The 19,167-nt window shown below is 42.6% G+C and overlaps 2 protein-coding genes across 3 annotated transcripts in view; both read left to right on the forward strand.

Annotated features, from left to right (window-relative positions):
- The first annotated feature begins 5,713 nt into the window (after positions 1 to 5,713).
- LOC109897746 (calcitonin-1-like) lies at positions 5,714 to 11,350 on the forward strand. Of its 2 annotated transcripts, XM_020492290.2 has the most exons (5): positions 5,728 to 5,830; positions 6,761 to 6,852; positions 7,753 to 7,887; positions 9,806 to 9,985; positions 10,719 to 11,350. In XM_020492290.2, the coding sequence occupies exons 2-4, from the start codon at positions 6,767 to 6,769 to the stop codon at positions 9,963 to 9,965; spliced, it is 381 nt and encodes a 126-aa protein (XP_020347879.1). In that variant the 5' UTR covers positions 5,728 to 5,830; positions 6,761 to 6,766; the 3' UTR covers positions 9,966 to 9,985; positions 10,719 to 11,350. The 2 variants fall into 2 exon arrangements, with proteins under 2 accessions (XP_020347880.1, XP_020347879.1); XM_020492291.2 differs by lacking the exons at positions 9,806 to 9,985; positions 10,719 to 11,350 and adding an exon at positions 8,705 to 9,321 and having other exon boundaries at positions 5,714 to 5,830.
- A 4,999-nt stretch (positions 11,351 to 16,349) lies between these two features.
- The window catches only part of LOC109897749 (protein inscuteable homolog), an 83,742-nt gene continuing 80,924 nt past the window's right edge, over positions 16,350 to 19,167 (forward strand). The window contains exon 1 of the mRNA XM_031833049.1: positions 16,350 to 16,476. The gene's annotated coding sequence lies outside the window, so the exon portion shown is untranslated. The remainder of the gene's footprint in view (positions 16,477 to 19,167) is intronic.

Consider the following 19,167-nt stretch of genomic DNA (forward strand, 5'->3'; position numbering starts at 1 on the left):
TCGTTAAAGTGACTGTGCATATATGATGAACAGAGAGTAGCAGAAGCATAAAAAGAGGGGTTGTTGGGTGGTGGGACACATTGCAGATAGCCCGGTTAGCCAATGTGCAGGAGCACTGGTTGGTCGGGCCAATTGAGGTAGTATGTACATGAATGTATAGTTTAAGTGACTATGCATATAAGATAAACAGAGAGTAGCAGCAGCGTAAAAGAAGGGGTTAGAGAGGGGTTGGGGGGGGGCACATAATGCAAATAGTCCGGGAAGCCATTTGATTACCTGTTCAGGAGTCTTATGGCTTGGGGGTAAAAACTGTTGAGACGCCTTTTTGTCCTAGACTTGGCACTCCGGTACCGCTTGCCATGTGGAGGTAGAGAGAACAGTCTATGACTGGGATGGCTGGGGTCTTTGACAATTTTCAGGGCCTTCCTCTGACACCGCCTGGTGTAGAGGTCCTGGATGGCAGGCAGCTTTGTGATGTACTCAGTGATGTACTCGGCCTTACGCACTACCCTCTGAAGTGCCTTGCGGTTGGAGGCCCGAGCAATTGCCGTACCAGGCAGTGATGCAACCAGTCAGGATGCTCTCGATGTTGCAGCTGTAGAACCTTTTGAGTATCTCAGGACCCATGCCAAATCTTTTTAGTTTCCTGAGGGGGAATAGGCTTTGTCATGCCCTCTTCACGACTGTCCGGTGTGTTTGGACCAATCTAGGTTGTTGTTGATGTGGACACCAAGGAATTTGAAGCTCTCAACCTGCTCCACTACAGCCCTGTCGATGAGAATGGGGACATGCTCGGTACTCCTTTTCCTGTAGTCCACAGTCATCTCCTTAGTCTTGGTTACATTGGGAGATAGGCTGTTATTCTGGCACCACCCGGCCAGGTCTCTGACCTCCTCCCTATAGGCTGTCTCGTCGTTGCCTGTTTTCAGGCCTACCACTGTTGTGTCGTCAGCAAACTTAATGATGGTGTTGGAGTCGTGCCTGGCCATGCAGTTTTGGATGAACAGGGAGTACAGGAGGGGACTGAGCTCCAGTGTTGAGGATCAATGTGGCAGATGTGTTGCTACCTACCCTCACCAACTGGGGGTGGCCTTTCAGGAAGTCCATGATCCAGTTGCAGAGGGAGGTATTTAGTCTCAGGATCCTTAGCTTAGTGATGAGCTTTGAGGGCACTATATGGTGTTGAACGCTGAGCTGTAGTCAACGAACAGCATTCTCACATAGGTGTTCCTTTTATCCAGGTGGGAAAGGGCAGTGTGGAGTGCAATAGAGATTGCATCATCTGTGGATCTGTTTGGGCGGTATGCAAATTGGAGCGTGTCTAGGGTTTCTGGGATAATGGTGTTGATGTGAACCATTACCAGCCTTTCAAAGCACTTCATGGCTACGGACGTGACTGCTATGGATCTGTAGTCATTTAGGCAGCTTGCCTTTGTGTTCTTGGGCACAGGGACTATTGTGGTCTGCTTGAAGCATGTTGGTATTACAGACTCAATCAGGGACATGTTGAAAATGTCAGTGAAGACACCTGCCAGTTGGTCAGCACATGCCCGGAGCACACGTCCTGGTAATCCGTCTGGCCCCGCAGCCTTGTGTATGTTGACCTGTTTAAAGGTCTTACTCACGTCGGCTACGGAGAGCGTGATCACACAGTCGTCCGGAACAGCTGATGCTCTCATGTATGCCTCAGTGTTGCTTGCCTCGACGCGAGCATTAGCTCGTCTGGTAGGCTTGTGTCACTGGGCAGCTCACGGCTGTGCTTCCCTTTGTAGTCTGTAATAGTTTGCAAGCCCTGCCACATCCGACGAGCGTCGGAGCCGGTGTAGTATGATAATTCAATCTTAGCCCTGTATTGAAGCTTTGCCTGTTTGATGGTTCGTCGCAGGGCATAGCGGGATTTCTTGTAAGCTTCCGGGTTAGAGTCCCGCACCTTGAAAGCGGCAGCTCTACCCTTTTGCTCAGTGTGAATGTTGCCTGTAATCCATGGCTTCTGGTTGGGGTATGTATGTACAGTCACTGTCGGGACGACGTCCTCAATGCACTTACTGATATAGCCAGTGACTGATGTGGTGTAGTCCTCAATGTCATCGGAAGAATCCCGGAACATGTTCCAGTCTGTGATAGCAAAGCAGTCCTGCAGTTTAGCATCTGCTTCATCTGACCATTATTTTATAGACCGAGTCACTGGTGCTTCCTGCTTTCATTTTTGCTTGTCAGCAGGAATCAGGAGGATAGAGTTGTGGTCGGATTTACCAAATGGAGGGCGTGGGAGAGCTTTGTACGCGTCTCTGTGTGTGGAGTACAGTTGATCTAGAATTGTTTTCCCTCTGGTTGCACATTTAACATGTTGATAGAGATTTGGTAGAACTGATTTAAGTTTCCCTGCATTAAAGTCTCCAGCCACTAGGAGCGCCGCCTCTGGGTGAGTGGTTTCCTGTTTGCTTATTCCCCCCCCCCCCCCCCCGTCTTACCGGAGTGTGCTGCTCTATCCTGCCGGTGCAGAGTGTATCCTTCTAGCTGAATAGCCATGTTGTCATTCAGCCAAATATAACAGCCATCCGTCAATAATACAATCATTTCCATTGTTGAGCAGAAATATACAGTATAGATTCAGCTACAGCTCATCCAACTTCAGCTCTCTTGGCGTCATGGACCAATGTATAAGGTGTTGGGTTGACACATGACAGCCAGTGAACCCAGGTCTGAGTCCCTGCCTGGGGCTACCCCCCAACTTCACTACGTTGGTCCATGAAGCTTAAATAGTTCAGCTGATGATATCCTTACATCGTTAAGTTGAAAGGACTTGAAATCGAAAGTTAAGTCAATTTTAAAAAATCAAAGCAACCAGATTTCTAGTTAACTCAACTTCGATAAATGCGATAAAAACTCAGGAATGTATGTTTCCGTCGCAAAGTTTAAAAAAAGTAAAGCAATAAGTCTGATTACTTCATTTGGATGGATGTATGACGAGGTTCATCAAAATGAAACACTGAAACTGAAAAACAGAAGAAAAATAAATATGAAACTGAAGAAAGAAATTATGAAAACAAATTAATTACACATTTGTACTTTGTTACATGTTACTACTGTATAAAGTAATTGTAAAGGATTATACAAGAACTGTTTGATGAATAATCCATGTCATTTAATTAGTAGGATTCAAGAAGTTGGACAAATGTAACTACAGTTTATTTGCCCATTGTTACCTAGACACTCATATACACTACATGGCCAAAAGTATATGGACACATGCTCTTCGAACATCTCATTCCAAAATCATGGGCATTAATATGGAGTTGGTCTCCCCTTTGCTGCTATAACAGCCTCCACTCTTCTGTGAAGACTTTCCATTAGATGTTGAAACATTGCTGCTGGCAGTTTCTTCCATTCATCCACAAGAGCATTAGTGAGGTCGGGCACTGATGTTGGTCGATTAGGCCTCGCTCACACTCTGAGTTTTCAATTCATCGCAAAAGTTGTTTGATGGGGTTGAGGTCAGGGCTTTGTGCAGGCCAGTCAAGTTCTCCCACACCGATCTCAACAAATCATTTCTGTATTGACCTCACTTTGTGCATGGGGTCATTGTCATGCTGAAACCGGAAAGGACCTTCCCCAAATTATTACCACAAAGTTGGAAGCACAGAATCGTCTAGAATGTCATTGTATGCTGTAGCGTTAATATATCCCTTCACTGGAACTAAGGGTTGTAGCCCGAACCATGAAAAACAGCCCCAGACCATTATTCCTCCTCCACCAAACTTTAAAGTTGTCACTATGCATTTGGGCAGGTGGCGTTCTCCTGGCATCCGCCAAACATAGATTAGTCTGCCTGATGGTGAAGCAGGATTCATCACTCCAGAGAATGCGTTTCCACTGCTCCAGAGTCCAATGGTGGCGAGCTTTACACCACTCCAGTCGATGCTTGGCATTGCGCATGGTGATCTTGCGGCTGCTCGGCCATGGAAACCCATTTCATGAAGCTCCCGATGAACAGTTCTTGTGCTGACGTTGCTTCCGGAGGCAGTTTGGAACTCGGTAGTGAGTGTTGCAACCGAGGACGGTTGATTGTTACACGCTACGTGCTTCAGCACTCGGCGGTCCTGTTCCAAGAGCTTGTGTGGACTACCACTTCGTGGCTGAGTCGTTGTTTCTCCTAAACGTTTCCACGTCACAATGACAGCACCTACAGTTGTCCAGGGCAGCTCTAGCAGGGCAGACATTTTACAAACTAACTTGTTGGTAAGGTGGCATCCTATGACGGTGCCATGTTGAAAGTCACTGAGCTCTTCAGTATGGGCCATTCTGCTGCCAATGTTTGTCTATGGAGATTGCATGGCGGTGTGCTCGACTTTTTACACCTGTCAGCAACGGGTGTGGCTGGGACCTCACATATGTGTTCCTTTTGTCCAGGTGGGAAAGGGCAGTGTGGAGTGACTTTCCACATACTTCTGGCCATGTAGTGTGGGGCTGGGACCTCTGCGCAGTCCATTTGACTGTGATTTAGCACCTGGGACTTCGGCGCCGCTCACTGTTCAATAACACTAAAAGGCTCATCCATACCTCTGTGACGCATGCAGGGAAAGGCTCCCCACTCTCCTTCTCTCTCTCACACACACACACACACACACACACACACACACACACACACACACACACACACACACACTTTCACACACTTTGCCCGCTAATGAAAAGGAAGGGAAATTAGATGATGTCACCTGACAAACAGTTCTGTAATTGCTTTTGAAAAACAACTGTCTTTGTCATCAGGGATTCTGCAATGATTCCCTGTTGAAGTCGACTTAATTTATCCATTGAAGAAGGAAATAGACTGGGGCAGGGATAATCATTATAACGCATTAGCCATGTTATCATAATTCATACCAATGTTGTCTTTTGGTATGTTGACTAGGTAACTTGTAGATGAATAACGTAATGATGAACCCTTTATAAAACCTGTGTTATATGCGATCACCCTGTGATCATTGAGACACAGTCATACTCATTAACTCAGATTACATTAGAGGAGTTCAAAACCAAGATCAAATTCCACATTTAATTTTTTTTTAATTGTATAAAATAAGGACATGTAAAATCATATTCTTACGAGTTGAAGTTGTTGCAGTGATTGTATTGATGATGGTAATACATGCTCTTTTATTTAACTGCTCAGATAATTGTAAACCTTTTTGAGTAGAACAATCGGCCGTATTTGAGTTTCAGCATGACAGTGGAATTGACTGGGGTACTTGATCCCTATGTCTCTTGGTTGAGTAGCACCAACCTAGGAGTGGATGGGACTGCAGTATACCTTCATTCCCAGCAGATGGCCCTGCCTACTAGTACTTTGCTGTGGCTTATCAATTTGACATTTGAAAAATAGCATGCGTGTAACATTTTTGGAAGCCTTTAAAATATTTATTGCGAGGGATGGTTGCTGTGGCCATTCATTAGATTTGCTCCTGGTTAATTAATGACCTCAATGGAAATTTGGATATCAAATTGTCCAAATGACTGGTGGATTTTGTGAATGGAGCACTTAGTGACTAAAGAATGACGTCATTGCAAAGCCATATCCCTTATTAGTGTGCCAAAAGTAAGGGGTGTCATCCGATTGGCTCGCAGGAGCATCTTAGTGACGGGATTGGCCGACGGGAGATAATTAAACACCTACACAGTCAATGCACAAATGCAAGCAGTGGATATATAGGCTTGTGCATTGGTACTGCGTGCTACAGATCCAAGAGTTGGTCTTCAAAGTGAGAGAAGTCAACTTAGGCGTTTCCTACAAAGCTATATATTTTTTGGGGCCCGGTTATTAACACAAAAGGTAAGTGGAGAACTTGAACCAGATCCACATGGTGGAGACTGTGTATTTGGATGGTAGGTTGACTTAATGGGTTGTGTCTGAGGACTCTGTAACTCGGTTGGATATGGAGAGTATGGACCTGCATTTTGGCGCAGTGTGATGTGATGGTGACGGTAATGGGATTGGGATTGAAGTGTGGCCGTAGGGGTCACAACTCTCCTTCAGCTCTGTGGTGGAGGCAGAACAGAAAAGATGGAAAGAAAGATGAGAGAGAAAAAGTGAGCAAGGGTGAGTGAGAGACCAAAGAGTAAGAGATAGAGATAAAGAAACAGTAAGTAGAATGGAGAGAGAGAGAGACATGGAGTGCTTGTGTGTGAGAAAGTGGTGGCAGCTCATTACACTAATGTACTGGTCCTACCCTGGGAGTTGGCACGCTGGCTGGAACCACTATCCCCTCCTCACAGCGGCTAGCTAACGCTACGTCCCCTCAGTTAGCACCAACCGACAGGCTTGGACCCCCGTCATTCCTGGACACGCCAAGGGCTCCTCCTCAGAGAACTACCTCTCCTCTCCTGTCCTGTCCTCTGCTGTACCCAATATTGTGAGACTGGAGGAATAGTTTGCTCCATGGAGAAGAGTAGAAGCTGTTTGGATGGAAGGTGTCATGGGGAGACAGAAGGATGGATGGATATGCAGCTTGAGAGATCAGTGCTACTGAACTGAGCTAGTGCGGTAAAGCTGAGTCTGCTGTCAATACATCTTCTAGCAGCTAATTTCAAACTTAACGAAGGAATCCTTTAACCAACAGTTTTATTGTGTTACATTAGCCGTACAACGCTTAATCTCATTCTGGTAAAAAAGTATGCTGAATGTTTTTGTGTTAGCGACCTGCTTCTCTCATTGTCACATGTAAATGTTCATGTAATTGCTGGGACTGTCTATTTGCTGTAGGGGACCATGGTTATGTTGAAGATCTCTGCTTTCCTTGTTGCCTATGCCTTGGTCATTTGCCAGATGTACAGCTCACAAGCAGCCCCCACCAGGTGAGCCCGACGGACATACAGAAATGTAAAAAATTACACTCATACATGACACGAGACGAGACACGAGCACACACACAGTAATCTGACATGAAAAGATGGATAGGACGTGCTGCCATATATAACTGTATTATTTAAGAATTAAAATTACGAGTTACATTTTTGGGGGAAATACTTTTTCTGTGATAAAAGTTACATAGTACACATGTTTTGGTCTGTAAATTGTTGATTTAGAAACTGTAAGAAATACATGAATATGTGCCTTATCCAATATCCCAGAAGTGCACTCCAGTTAAAGGGACAGCAATCCATGCTTAGGTTACGTTTCCCTGGCACTGTTTCCACATGCTAACATTGTTGAGCTTCACAATCAATTTGAAATACTTTTAGATGATCTGATCATGATACATGAAAAATGCTAATATCAGTACCATGACTTGAGTGGGATTTGTGTCACAAATGCTAAAATGTTAGCATGTGGAAACCGTACCAGGGAAACTAAAAGAAAGCATGGATTGCTGTCATACCTGCTTAAAGGGTAAGGAAACAAATGTGTCATTTTACACTATCCCTTAAAGTGTAAAGGGGACTGTAATTACATTTAGGAGAGAAAAAACACCACACAACAAGAGTGATTTAATTTAGGAGAGATGAATGAGACCCGTAAAAACATCCAAGCCACTCCCCGTTATAAATCTGAACTAGGTCACACGTCAGCCCTTTTAGATGGACTACTCTTAGCAGATGACTATTTTCCATGTTGGCTGGGGTCCATTCCAGTCCCACAGTATATCTTTAGACTCAGTGATGCTCTGAGGATCTTTTTCTCCCCCAGGTGAAAACTCCAGTTGAGTTTTTATGCTGATCCCTGTGCATCACCCATCCCCTTTCTTCCTCCTCTAGAACAGGCATAGAGTCCATGACAGACCAAGTCACGCTCACGGACTACGAGGCACGGAGGTTACTCAATGCCATAGTCAAGGAGTTTGTGCAGATGACAACTGAAGAGCTGGAGCAGGAAGTGACTGAAGGCAATAGGTACAGACAACTGCTTTTTCTTCCTGCATTTCTAACAGCCTGAGTTTGCCTCTTAGCTACCAATTAATGGACTGATGAGGAATTAAACGTGATGCTCAGAATTGATGGTCAGAGCTACTTTTATATTACCTGTGTGGAGAGACGTCTTCTAGCCACCTGCCGTTTGATTTAATCCATTTGGAGGTATGTGCCTAGAGGAATGGTTACTAACTCCATCTCAAGGACAGAGGTCCAGATCCTAATCCCTCCCAACTGATTCTCTGTCGTAACCCTCCCACATGGATAAGTTTGACATTCAGTTATTTGAATGGATGAATGTTAACAGTGTGTTTGCCTGCTGCAGATATTATATTATGCCCAACTGGATGGATAAGTGCATGGTCTCAATTAGTGGAGATGGAAAGAGTTGCATGACAACAGGAAGCTACCCGTTCTGTTCTGTTTGGGGTGATATGAGGGTGGGTGTGAAGATACAATGAAGTTGGAGCATGGGGGTTGAAGCATGATATTTTGGATATGTTAATTTCTTGCCTATGACAGCACGTCTGACAATGCATTGTGTATGAGACATGCATGAATTAAAGGGGGATGACACAGTACTAACATGAGAGAGAGAAAGTGTGTCTGTGTGTGTGTGTGTGTGTGTGTGTGTGTGTGTGTGTGTGTGTGTGTGTGTGTGTGTGTGTGTGTGTGTGTGTGTGTGTGTGTGTGTGTGTGTGTGTGTGTGTGTGTGTGTGTGTGTGTTGGAGAGAGAAACCTGCATGGGTCCCGCCACTATGAGCCTGTTTTCTGCATGTTTGTCTCTCCCCTCTGACAGCATTGAAAGACCCCTAACCAAGCGCTGCTCCAACCTCAGCACCTGCATGCTGGGCAAACTTTCCCAGGACCTGCACAAATTACAAACGTTCCCCCGCACAGACGTGGGCGCGGGCACGCCTGGCAAGAAACGCAGCGCGCCCGAGAGCGAACGCTATGCAAGCTACGGGGAGACACTTGATAGCATCTAACCCTTCCTCCTGTTCCCACTCTTTTTCACTTTTAATTTGAATGTCTTCCTGGTTTTAAATCTCCGTGCATGTGGATTTTGCCTGCTTGACATTAGAACGGATTTCCCATCGCAACGCCCCCGTGATTTTTTTTCCTTCTTCTTTTGATAATTCCTTCCCCCTTTCGGCAGAGATGGACGTTGTATCTGTTTAGACAATCGAAATGAGAACTTATCTAAAAATTACAATTATTCAAAAGAATGACTCGAAATGTATAGAGTTTTTTTTAATGAGTGTATATTCATATAATTTGATTGCGTTACAAATTCCTCATCTCCAAATTCATGAGAGATAACATACGTAATATTCAACCATAATAAATGGTTTCTTTATGCGGTAACATGTTTCTTCTTCAATAAACCTATTTTTATACCAGGAAGACTTTTACCTTTTATTCTTAAGAAATGTAATGTTAGTAATTTATTTATTTTATTCTTAAGAAATGTGATGTTAGTACTTATTTATTTTATTCTTAAGAAATGTAATGTTAGTACTTATTTATTTTATCGAACTTTGACTCTTCCAACAACTGCATTCAATATTTTTTGAATTGCAGTATAGAATAAATCATAGTTATAATAGCAGTTCCAATATCCTTGAACTGTCTCTAAAACCCTCACCAAGTCTCAAGGTAAGAATTATGACCAACTGAACCATTCTAATGAGCGAACATTTCCAGAGACTATATTAATCCTCTGTCTACTTTTATGTGTGTATGCGTGTGTGTAATAGTGCACTTGTGTAGGCCATCTGTGTGTGCTTGAATATGTGTATGTTTGTGAGTGTCTGTCATGAGTGTGAACACGTGTATTGTATGTGTACGAGGTGCGGAGCAGGACCCACCATTAACCCTGTCTCCATTCCTGAAGCAGCATTACAACACAGAAGCGAGCCTGTAACACAGCCACCTGCGTGACTCACCGCCTAGCAGATTTTCTGAGCCGGTCGGGGGGCATGGGCAACAGTAACTTTGTCCCCACTAACGTAGGCTCTAAGGCTTTTGGCCGGCGGAGGAGAAACACACAGATGTGAACATTCCAACAACCTTCAGGGTGAATATTCCTCCTCCTCGCTGTCCTTTCCATCTATGTTCTTTTGGCTTTATTTCTATTCTCTAGCTTTTAGTGAAATGCCTGACCAATGACTGTATATATGAATGAACAAAACCATCGATCACATGTGAAGACTCAATAGACATTTGAAGACAAGAAAGCCAGTTAGGATAGTGTCTCGTGTGGTTGATTTATGCAGAGATAACATGCGCAGTTTGAGCTACTCCAGGAAGTGATGTTGCAGGCTAGTTCAGTGTTGCCCCCTCTCATTGAGTATCTCAAGGCCGACCGGGGTACTGCAGGCTGCCATTAACTACTATAGAACATTATCCTTATAGCTTCTTCTGTATGTCCAAGGACATACATCTGGTATAATAGAAGCAATTATTAGTTCCATGATTGTCTACAAAATGTGTATTTATTTACTCAAGAATTGACTACAAAGATTGACATTTTCCCCTTCACTAGAATGGGGGACCCTGTTTTCTGCAAACAATGCCTGCAATACTGTGGTCGGCCTTGAACTTTGTGGCTTCAATGAGAGGGAGCATTAGAAAATATATATATATATATGTTTTTTAAATTAAGATTTTACATATAGATTGATTTCCTGTGTTGATGAAAAATAATTGCTTGGTCTTCTTGTTTGCTCAGAGGACTTAAGTTTTGTGGCTGACAGAAGATGCTGGGCACTAAAGTTGTTGACTTGTATGTTCTCTCTCTTCCCTTTCAGATGTTGACCCTCCTTAACGCGATGACATCAGAACATATCTGGGAGAAAACAACAAAACAAACAGAAAAAAACACTGGCTTTATTATCCACTCTCCCACAGTCTACACAAAGAAACCCCTTCAGATTGTAGGACTCCTCTCATTCCCATAATGTTATGAACCTTTCATTTTGCTTTTTGCAAACCAGAGGGGGGAAAAATGAAAAAATGACAACAACCTATGTTCCTATGTTATGTACATTGACAGCTGAATCCGATTCCTTTTTTTTATACATTAAATTCATTTGAAATGAATGGAGAAAGCATCAGTGCTTATTTATGATTTATTATCTATTGTCTTAGAGCACATTTGTACCATGTGACCCATTTGCCCTGTCACTCATATACCCCCTGTCCCCATGGCAACTGTGACCCGCAGGGATAGACATTAAAGATCAGCTTTCCCTTGGCTCCCTCACAACTGCTGTCTTGTGCCTTGATGTAAAAAAAACTTTACATGACATGATTGTCCAGTATGTTTCAAGATTATAAGAAGATTACGAAGAAGAGAATGAAGAGGAAAAATATTCAAGAGATTAATATTGTAACAATTGTGAATTTCAGCAAGATTAAAATGTATTTTAGATACATTTGGGTTTGGGGTACTTGTGTTGTTCTTCAAAAGTTTCATGAAATGTTTAGGTGAAGAGAGAACTGTTGTGTTGATATTATATTACCTTTACATGGGATGAGTGGCTTCAGTTCCAGACCATGCAGATTTCTCTAACTCTGGAACCCTTTGGTCTAACACTGAAACATGTTGGGAATTCTGCAGCAGAAGAAATCTGTTCTAACTTCACTGTAAACCCCAATGTGCTGTCATTACTCAAAACGTTTGAAGAAATCCGGGTACTGTTACTAAAAGTGATTTTGTAGTCAATACTCAAACCAGTGGAGTCACTGTGACCCTGTAGGGGTCCAGATTTGAATTGCATGAGCTTGACTTAAAAAAAAAAAATGCCCTCACTAAGCCACGCGTCCAATATAATTTCCCAGTATACCTTGCTTGCCTTTGAGTGAATTGTAGAGTTACCATCCATTACCGTATTTGTTAGTGACTGAGACATAGTTGTTGAATTAATTTGTCATGTGGTCTAATTATAGTCTTAATGACAATGCCTGTCTCATAAGGCATTATTTTGAAGCGTACCTTTACCAATATAAAGCAACCTGAAACACATGGTTTGCAGACCACATCAGACCTACAAGTAGGGTCACAAAATTCCCAGATTTCTTAACATTCCTGGTTGGAGGAATTCCTGGAACCTTCCATCCAGGCTATCTGGAAAACCAACCAGAAATTTGCAACCCTACTTGCAAGTCAAATTATGCTGACTTGTGAAGTGCTGTGCAATTCCAATTGAAATCCAACCAAAGTTAAGCTAGCCAATGGCTGGAATTTTTATTTACCATCAACCTGCATAGATAATGAGTATCAGGCTTAGGAACAGTGTGAGGAGACTACTTAAACCATTTCAGTAATGGGCGCAAAATAATTTAACTAAATGATTGGATTAGTTTGAAAAATGTATGTTATTCATATTTTTGTAGCATAAGATTAATCAGAGACTTAATATACATGCAAAAACACAGATATTAAAAGCAATCCTCAAAAAAATCAACCTGCAGTGGAGTATGCTCGATAAAAGGTTCATTTGTTATTATGACTTGAGGTGATGTGACTTCTCGTTTAGTTTTGAGTCAGTACCACATAAATATTTGAAGTAATATTGACTTTGAGTTGACTTTGAGTTGAACTTACTAGAAGCATTTGAGTAAAAAATGCCTTGGAGTTTAGTGCACTCCACACCTTTCACACCTTTCACACTGTTCTAAACACACACAACTTATTCATCTGGTTCGGTGATACAAAAAGGTCAGATTTTGACATCCATTTCCATACAAAAGACAAACCTTTCATAGTAAATCACAAAAATGGAAACAAATATTGTCCTATTGTCCCCAAACTAGCCTATTCCAGCTCAACATGAATTCTCTTAGTAGGAGAGAATTCAGGCATACTTTGTCCCAGTCACTGGCCTACCAAAATAAAGGAAACACCAACATAAAGTGTCTTAATAGGGCGTTGGGCCACTATGAGCCAGAACAGCTTCAATGCACCTTGGCATAGATTATACAAGTGTCAGGAACTCTAATGGAGGGATGAAATGTCATTCTTCCATGAGACAATACATCATTTGGTGTTTTGTTTATGGCACCGCTCCAGAATCTCCCATAAGTGTTTAATCGAGGTGAACTCTGTTGACTACCACAGCGTATAGTTTTCAAGCTCATCAAACCATTTAGTGACCACACTTGCCTTGTGGATGGGGGCATTTACATCATATGGGGGCATAGCCATGGTAGCCAAAATAATGGCCTGCCCAGGATTTTTGTACATGACAAAGTATATTGAACGTTAATTGCTTAATTAACTCAGTAACCACACTTGTGTGAAAGCACCTACTTTCAATATACTTTGTATCCCTCATTTACTCAAGTGGTTACCTGTATGTTAATAACTATGTTGAAGAAAACAAACACATTAATATGAGTTTGAATAGGGCCTCCCGGGTGGCGCAGTGGTCAAATCAAATGTTATTGGTCACATACACATATTTAGCAGATATTATTGCGGGTGTAGGGAAATCAAATCAAATTTGATTGGTCACATACACATGGTAAGCATATGTTATTGGGAGTGTAGCGAACTGCTTGTGCTTCTAGTTCCGACAGTGCAGCAATATCTAACATGTAATCTAACAATTCCACAACTACCTTATACAAACAAATCTAAGTAAAGGAATGGAATAAGAATATATACATATAAATATATGGATGAGCAATGACAGAGTGGCATAGGCAAGATGCAATAGATGGTATAAAATGCCGTATACACCTGAGGTGAGTAATGCAAGATATGTAAACATTATTAAAGTGGCATTATTAAAGTGGCTAGTGATCCATTTATTAAAGTGGCCAATGATTTCAAGTCTGTAGTCAGCAGCCTCTCTGTTTTAGTGATGGCTGTTTAACATTCTGATAGCCTTGAGATATAAGCTGTTTTTCAGTCTAGCTTTGATACAACTGTACTGACCTAGTACCGGGGTGAACAGGCAGTGGCTCGGGTGGTTGTTGTCCTTCATTATCTTTTTGGCCTTTCTGTGACATCGGGTGCTGTAGGTGTCCTGGAGGGCAGGTAGTTTGCCCCCATGCATTGTGCAGACCGCACCTCCCTCTGGAGAGCCTTGCGGTTGTGGGCGGAGCAGTTGCCATACCAGGTGGTGATACAGCCCGACAGGATGCTCTCAATTGGGCATTTGTAAAGGTTTGTGAGGGTTTTAGGTGCCAAGCCGAATTTCTTCACCCTCCTGAGGTTGAACAGACGCTGTTGAGCCTTCTTCACCACATTGTCTGTGTGGTTGGATCATTTCAGATCGCTGGTGATATGTATGCTAAGGAATTTGAAGCTTTTCACCTTCTCCACTGCGGTCCCATCGATTTAGATAGGGGCGTGCTCTCTCTGCTGTTTCCTGAAGTCCACGATCACCTCCTTCATTAAAAAGTATTGACTCAGGGGTGTGAATACTTATGTAAATGAGATATTTCTGTATTTCATTTTCAATTAATTTGCTAACATTTCTAAACACCTTCTAAACACTTTCCCCTTTGTCATTGTGGGGTATTGTATGTAGATGGGTGAGAATTGGTTTCAATTTAATCCATTTTGAATTCAGGCTGTAATAACAAAATGTGGAATAAGTCAACGGGTATGAATACTTTCTGAAATCACTTAGGTTCCAGGCAAAGGTGCTTTGGCAGTGAAGACTACATATGTTTTAGAAGTCTAATGTCACTGATTGTGTGCGATCGACGCTACAAACAATATGTGCCCTTGGGCCCGTATTCATAATGCATCTACATAGTAGGAGTGCTGATCTAGGATCAGGTCCACCCCCAGTCCATTCATAAAAATCTAAAAGGCTAAACTGATCCTAGATCAGAACTCCAACTCTGAGAGGCTTTATTATCAATATGTGCCTTTGTGTTTTTAAGTTCCTCTATGCTTTTTATCAGGACAGAGACTAGACAGAACTGTGGATCTGTACTCCCTTCCCCTCCGGCAGTATAGAGGCCTCATCTGTCTTTTTATTTTTATTTTACAACCTTTCCGCTGTCCTTGTTCTTTCTCAGTCTCTCTGTCTGGGCTGGAAGCAGCTCCGGGGTCGTCGGGACGTGCTGGAATCAGCATAGAAATGACAAAAATATTCCATATTTTGATAACTGAAGTTGAGGGCAGGATTGGGGAAGAGTTGTGCATCTTTCTCGGTAATCGATCCTCTTCGCCAATGAGAAAAAAAGAGACCTAATAGTGAACATCTGCATTTCCTTGGGTCATTTCAATTGGAAATTAGATGGTTCGTAAGATCTAGCAGCAATTTCCAATTTCCAGATAGAAGGATTTACCCTCTCTCCAGTTCCCAGAAACACCACCACAACCCAACTCTTGTTTAAAAAACGATGACATCAGTCAGTTAAACAGCCAGTATAAGTGAGGATTATCTTCACACCTTGCAATGTGACTCTCTCTGCCACATATAGTGACTACAAACACTTTCCTGTTGGTTATGTCAGGAAATAAGGTCAAATTTAAGAGGAAATTAGCATGTTTGCTGTCATCTGAAACTCAATACTTATTAATCCTACTCTCATGCATGCCATAAAATAGATACCTTGTGTTTGTGTATGTGTGTTTGTATGTATGTTTGTATGCATGCGCTCGTGCATACCTTCCAAATATAAAAGACCAATCATTCACTCAAACATATAATAACCATGGCTAGAAGTTTTTTTCTGGACCTTGTGACCAGAGCGGGAAAAACACTGGTCCTAGCATTAACATTAGAGGCAATGCAGACTGACCAAAGCCTCCATCGGTTCACTCGTAACACGAACCACCAGAACTCCCGTTTATATTTTGATTCCCCCCTTCTTTTTTAAAGCTCCCAATTTTTCTAGCAGGTAGTCATTTCCAAGCAGACATGCAACCAGACACACTGAAAGGCTCATGGTAAAAGTCCAGAAACAACACACTCACAGCCGACCTCCTCTTACCTTCCCAAAACCCCTTTTTCTCCTGTGACTTCTCAGAGGAAGGTAAACACCATTTTGCCGAGGCAGAAATGTGATTTCATTCTGCTGCGATAGCAAGTTCTGCCGTCTAGCTCTTTTCTTCTCCCCCTCCTTCTTTTCCCACATCTGGATCCTAGTTCCTCATTTATTTATGTAGTCAGCCTTTTTTGTGGGACTTTAAAAGTCCTTTACCTTTTTCCCTTGGCAGTTTCTCCACCAATTTGACAATTAGATTTTCGCCATAACTGTTGAACTCGGCAATTACATGCTGGACCACAGAGTCTCTCCAAAATAGAGCGTTGCGGCTCATATGGCACACCGAAATAAAATAGTTTTCATGTCTGTTTGGATGGCTGCCCAGCTAAAACTATGCTCAGCCGCTTGACTGACAGAGGGATGTGGGCTTTTTTCTCCCCAAGAAAAATCTTAGGGTCACGAATCCTGACCAAAGACTGAGGCAGTTGAGCTCCCAGTTCCTCTGTGGGCTGCGAGGAGAGAGGAGGTTGCAGGGCAGGGACAGAGGCTTGTGCCTCGACAATGAAAACTCCAGGGGACACTTAACATTTAAGATGCTGACCTGAGGCTGGGGTAAGTCTGGAAAACACTCCCTCCTATTTGCTGACTGGGAGATCACATAAGATGGAATGGGGGTCTTGTGAGGTTTTCTGTACTTCTTTAAGAGACTAACTTCAATGTAACTTAATGATGGGATAAAATTGAGAGTTGTCTATTACTGCCTGTGGCATCTGACTAAGTCTTAGAATCATTCGCCTCATACACACACCACTAAGCTCATCAGTAGAAAGTGGAGCTCATGGCATCTTTGAGACTGTTTCTCACTGTTACTGCTGTTACTGTGTCGGTTGATACAGAGCCTCTGCACTCTAAAAAATTGTGGATTAAAAACACCCCAGCGTTGGGTAAATAGTGGACAGAACACATGTTGAGTTATTTTGACCCAACCAGTTGCGTCACTTAGTTGGGTTGTTTTCTTTGAAGACAGGGGGTGTGGCTTATAGTGGGGGTGTGGCTTTCAGGTAGTTATTTTTGGCCACGTGTAAATTGAATTCCTGTTCATCATGTTAAGTTCACTTTCCTTAAATATTTTTGCACAATACATGATCTAACACAAAATTAATTAAACATTATTTAAGTATTATAACAAAGTGGTAACTTTCCCAACATTGGGACATACTTGGGTACGCCTCACAAATGTTTCAGTGCTCAACTTAAAAATTACAATACAACAAAACATATGAACCTTAATGACATTTACTCTCACGGGTGGCCAAAAAGCACTATCTTAAAGCCACTCCCTTACTAAGCCACGCCTCCAGTCTTTTGATCTGATCCAGTGGCTCATAGCTCAATAACCCAGCATCAATAACCCAACAACCCAACTGAGTGACCCAACTGGCTTGATCAAAATAGCCCAACTTATGTTCAATATTTACCCAAATTGGGATGTTTTTAACCCCACATTTTTTGTCATTGACCAATATGTGCCAGACCAGACCACTCAGTGGAACCGATTTCCTCTTTGTGTTCCACTGAAAATATGTATTGTGTGGGGTTTTATTTAGAGTTAGGCATGGGCTGCAAACCCCTAAGGCCACGGCTCGTTGGAGTCTGTAAATCTGAGTGTTGGGTGTGGGTGGGTGCTGTGTAAGATGACAATGATTATAGTTGATTATTGGCCGGGGTAGGCCGTCATAGTAAATAAGAATTTGTTCTCAACTGACTTGCCTAGTTAAATAAAGGTTCAATACATGTTTAAAAAGCAACAATGATTGATTGGTCTCTGTGTGTGTCTGTGTGTGTGGCTCTGTGTCTGTGTGCGTGCTCTTGTGCATGCACATGTTCATGGTCGTATGTTATGTGTATATGACTGGCTGCTTGCCTGAGGCCACATTAGCAGAGCTCCTCACTCTCATTCTTCTCTGGCCTGTTGAACAGCTGGGAGGGGAGTGGCCTGCCTGACTAACTAACATGAAACACACATGTAGGTGTGGCCCCTAGCTCTGGCCCAGTGGCGGCTGCTGAGGGGAGGACAGCTCATAATAATGGCTGGAACAGAGCGAATGGAATGGCTCAAACACATGGAAACCACATGTTTGATGTTGTTGATATTTCCACATATTCCGCTCCAGCCATTACCATGTGCCCATCCTCCCCAATTAAGGCGTCACCAAACTCCTGTGCTCTGGCCCCTGACTGTACTCCCATACTGTTTAATTAGCTTCTCTCTACAAGCATGGTAATTGGTGGATTCCACTTTAAAAACCTCCTCTCTCCTTCACAACCCTCCACCCATAGTCACCACCCATCATCATAAGAGGGCCATGATGGGGTAATGTGTTGTCGTGACCGCTGTCTGATCATGGGTATAGATAGCATGGTGCGTGTGGCTCAGTCCATTGACCACTGCTATACCATGCAATTGAAAAGTATTCAGACTCCTTGAATTTTTCCATGTTATGTTACAGCCTTATTCTAAAATGGATTAAATACATTTTCCTCTCATCAATCTACACACAATACCCCAAAATGACAAAGCAATTAGATTTTGATTTTTTGTGTGCAAATTAAATTTAAAAAACTGAAATATCACATTTACATAAGTATAAATGTGGGACCTTATATATATATATACAACTATTTAATCAATTTTAGAATAAAGCTGTAACTTAACAAAATGTGTAAAAAGTCTCGGGGTCTGACAAGGGCTCTGAATGTCCTGTAGTTGGAACCCGTTATGCTTCAGCTGATGCATACAGTATATGTGTTTGATTGTAATGTCTAGCTTGGCTGGAAGCACTGTGCTTGATGTAGCTAATCGAGCAGAGGTTCCTCCAGGAAATACATGGAGAATGGACCTGCACAGAGACATAACATATAAAAAATATCCTTGTAGAATATAACTAAATATACTGAACCATTTAAGGCTGGCTTCCCAAGACACATATTCTCCATTAAAATGTTTTTTTTTGGTCCAACACTAGGCTTAGAGTTAACCTGTTATGATTAACTACTGTTGTTTTCTTAACCCATCACCATGAATTTGAATGATAACATATTGGCCTACAGTTAGCATTTTGCCATGTGTTGTTCCACCAGTGGCTTACTCCATTGTTATTGTCTGTTTATCCTCTCCTGTCTGCATCTGTGTGGCCAAAGCGTGTGTCAAGGCGAGGTCAGTTCGTGTTTCGTCCCCTACCCTCTGGAGTCCCTTGGTTTAATCCATCGCTCACACGATGTCGGCCTGCTCTCCTCCTCACA

The sequence above is a fragment of the Oncorhynchus kisutch genome, linkage group LG10, assembly GCF_002021735.2.
Source record: "Oncorhynchus kisutch isolate 150728-3 linkage group LG10, Okis_V2, whole genome shotgun sequence".
In the NCBI taxonomy this organism is placed as follows: domain Eukaryota; kingdom Metazoa; phylum Chordata; class Actinopteri; order Salmoniformes; family Salmonidae; genus Oncorhynchus; species Oncorhynchus kisutch.

Excerpts from the sequence above, each read along its gene's own strand:
- LOC109897746 (XM_020492291.2), top strand. The coding sequence starts at position 6,767 with ATGGTTATGTTGAAGATCTCTGCTTTCCTTGTTGCCTATGCCTTGGTC. Across the intron at positions 6,853-7,752 it reads TCACAAGCAGCCCCCACCAG|AACAGGCATAGAGTCCATGA; the intron begins GTGAGCCCGACG and ends TTCCTCCTCTAG. Across the intron at positions 7,888-8,704 it reads GAAGTGACTGAAGGCAATAG|CATTGAAAGACCCCTAACCA; the intron begins GTACAGACAACT and ends CCCCTCTGACAG.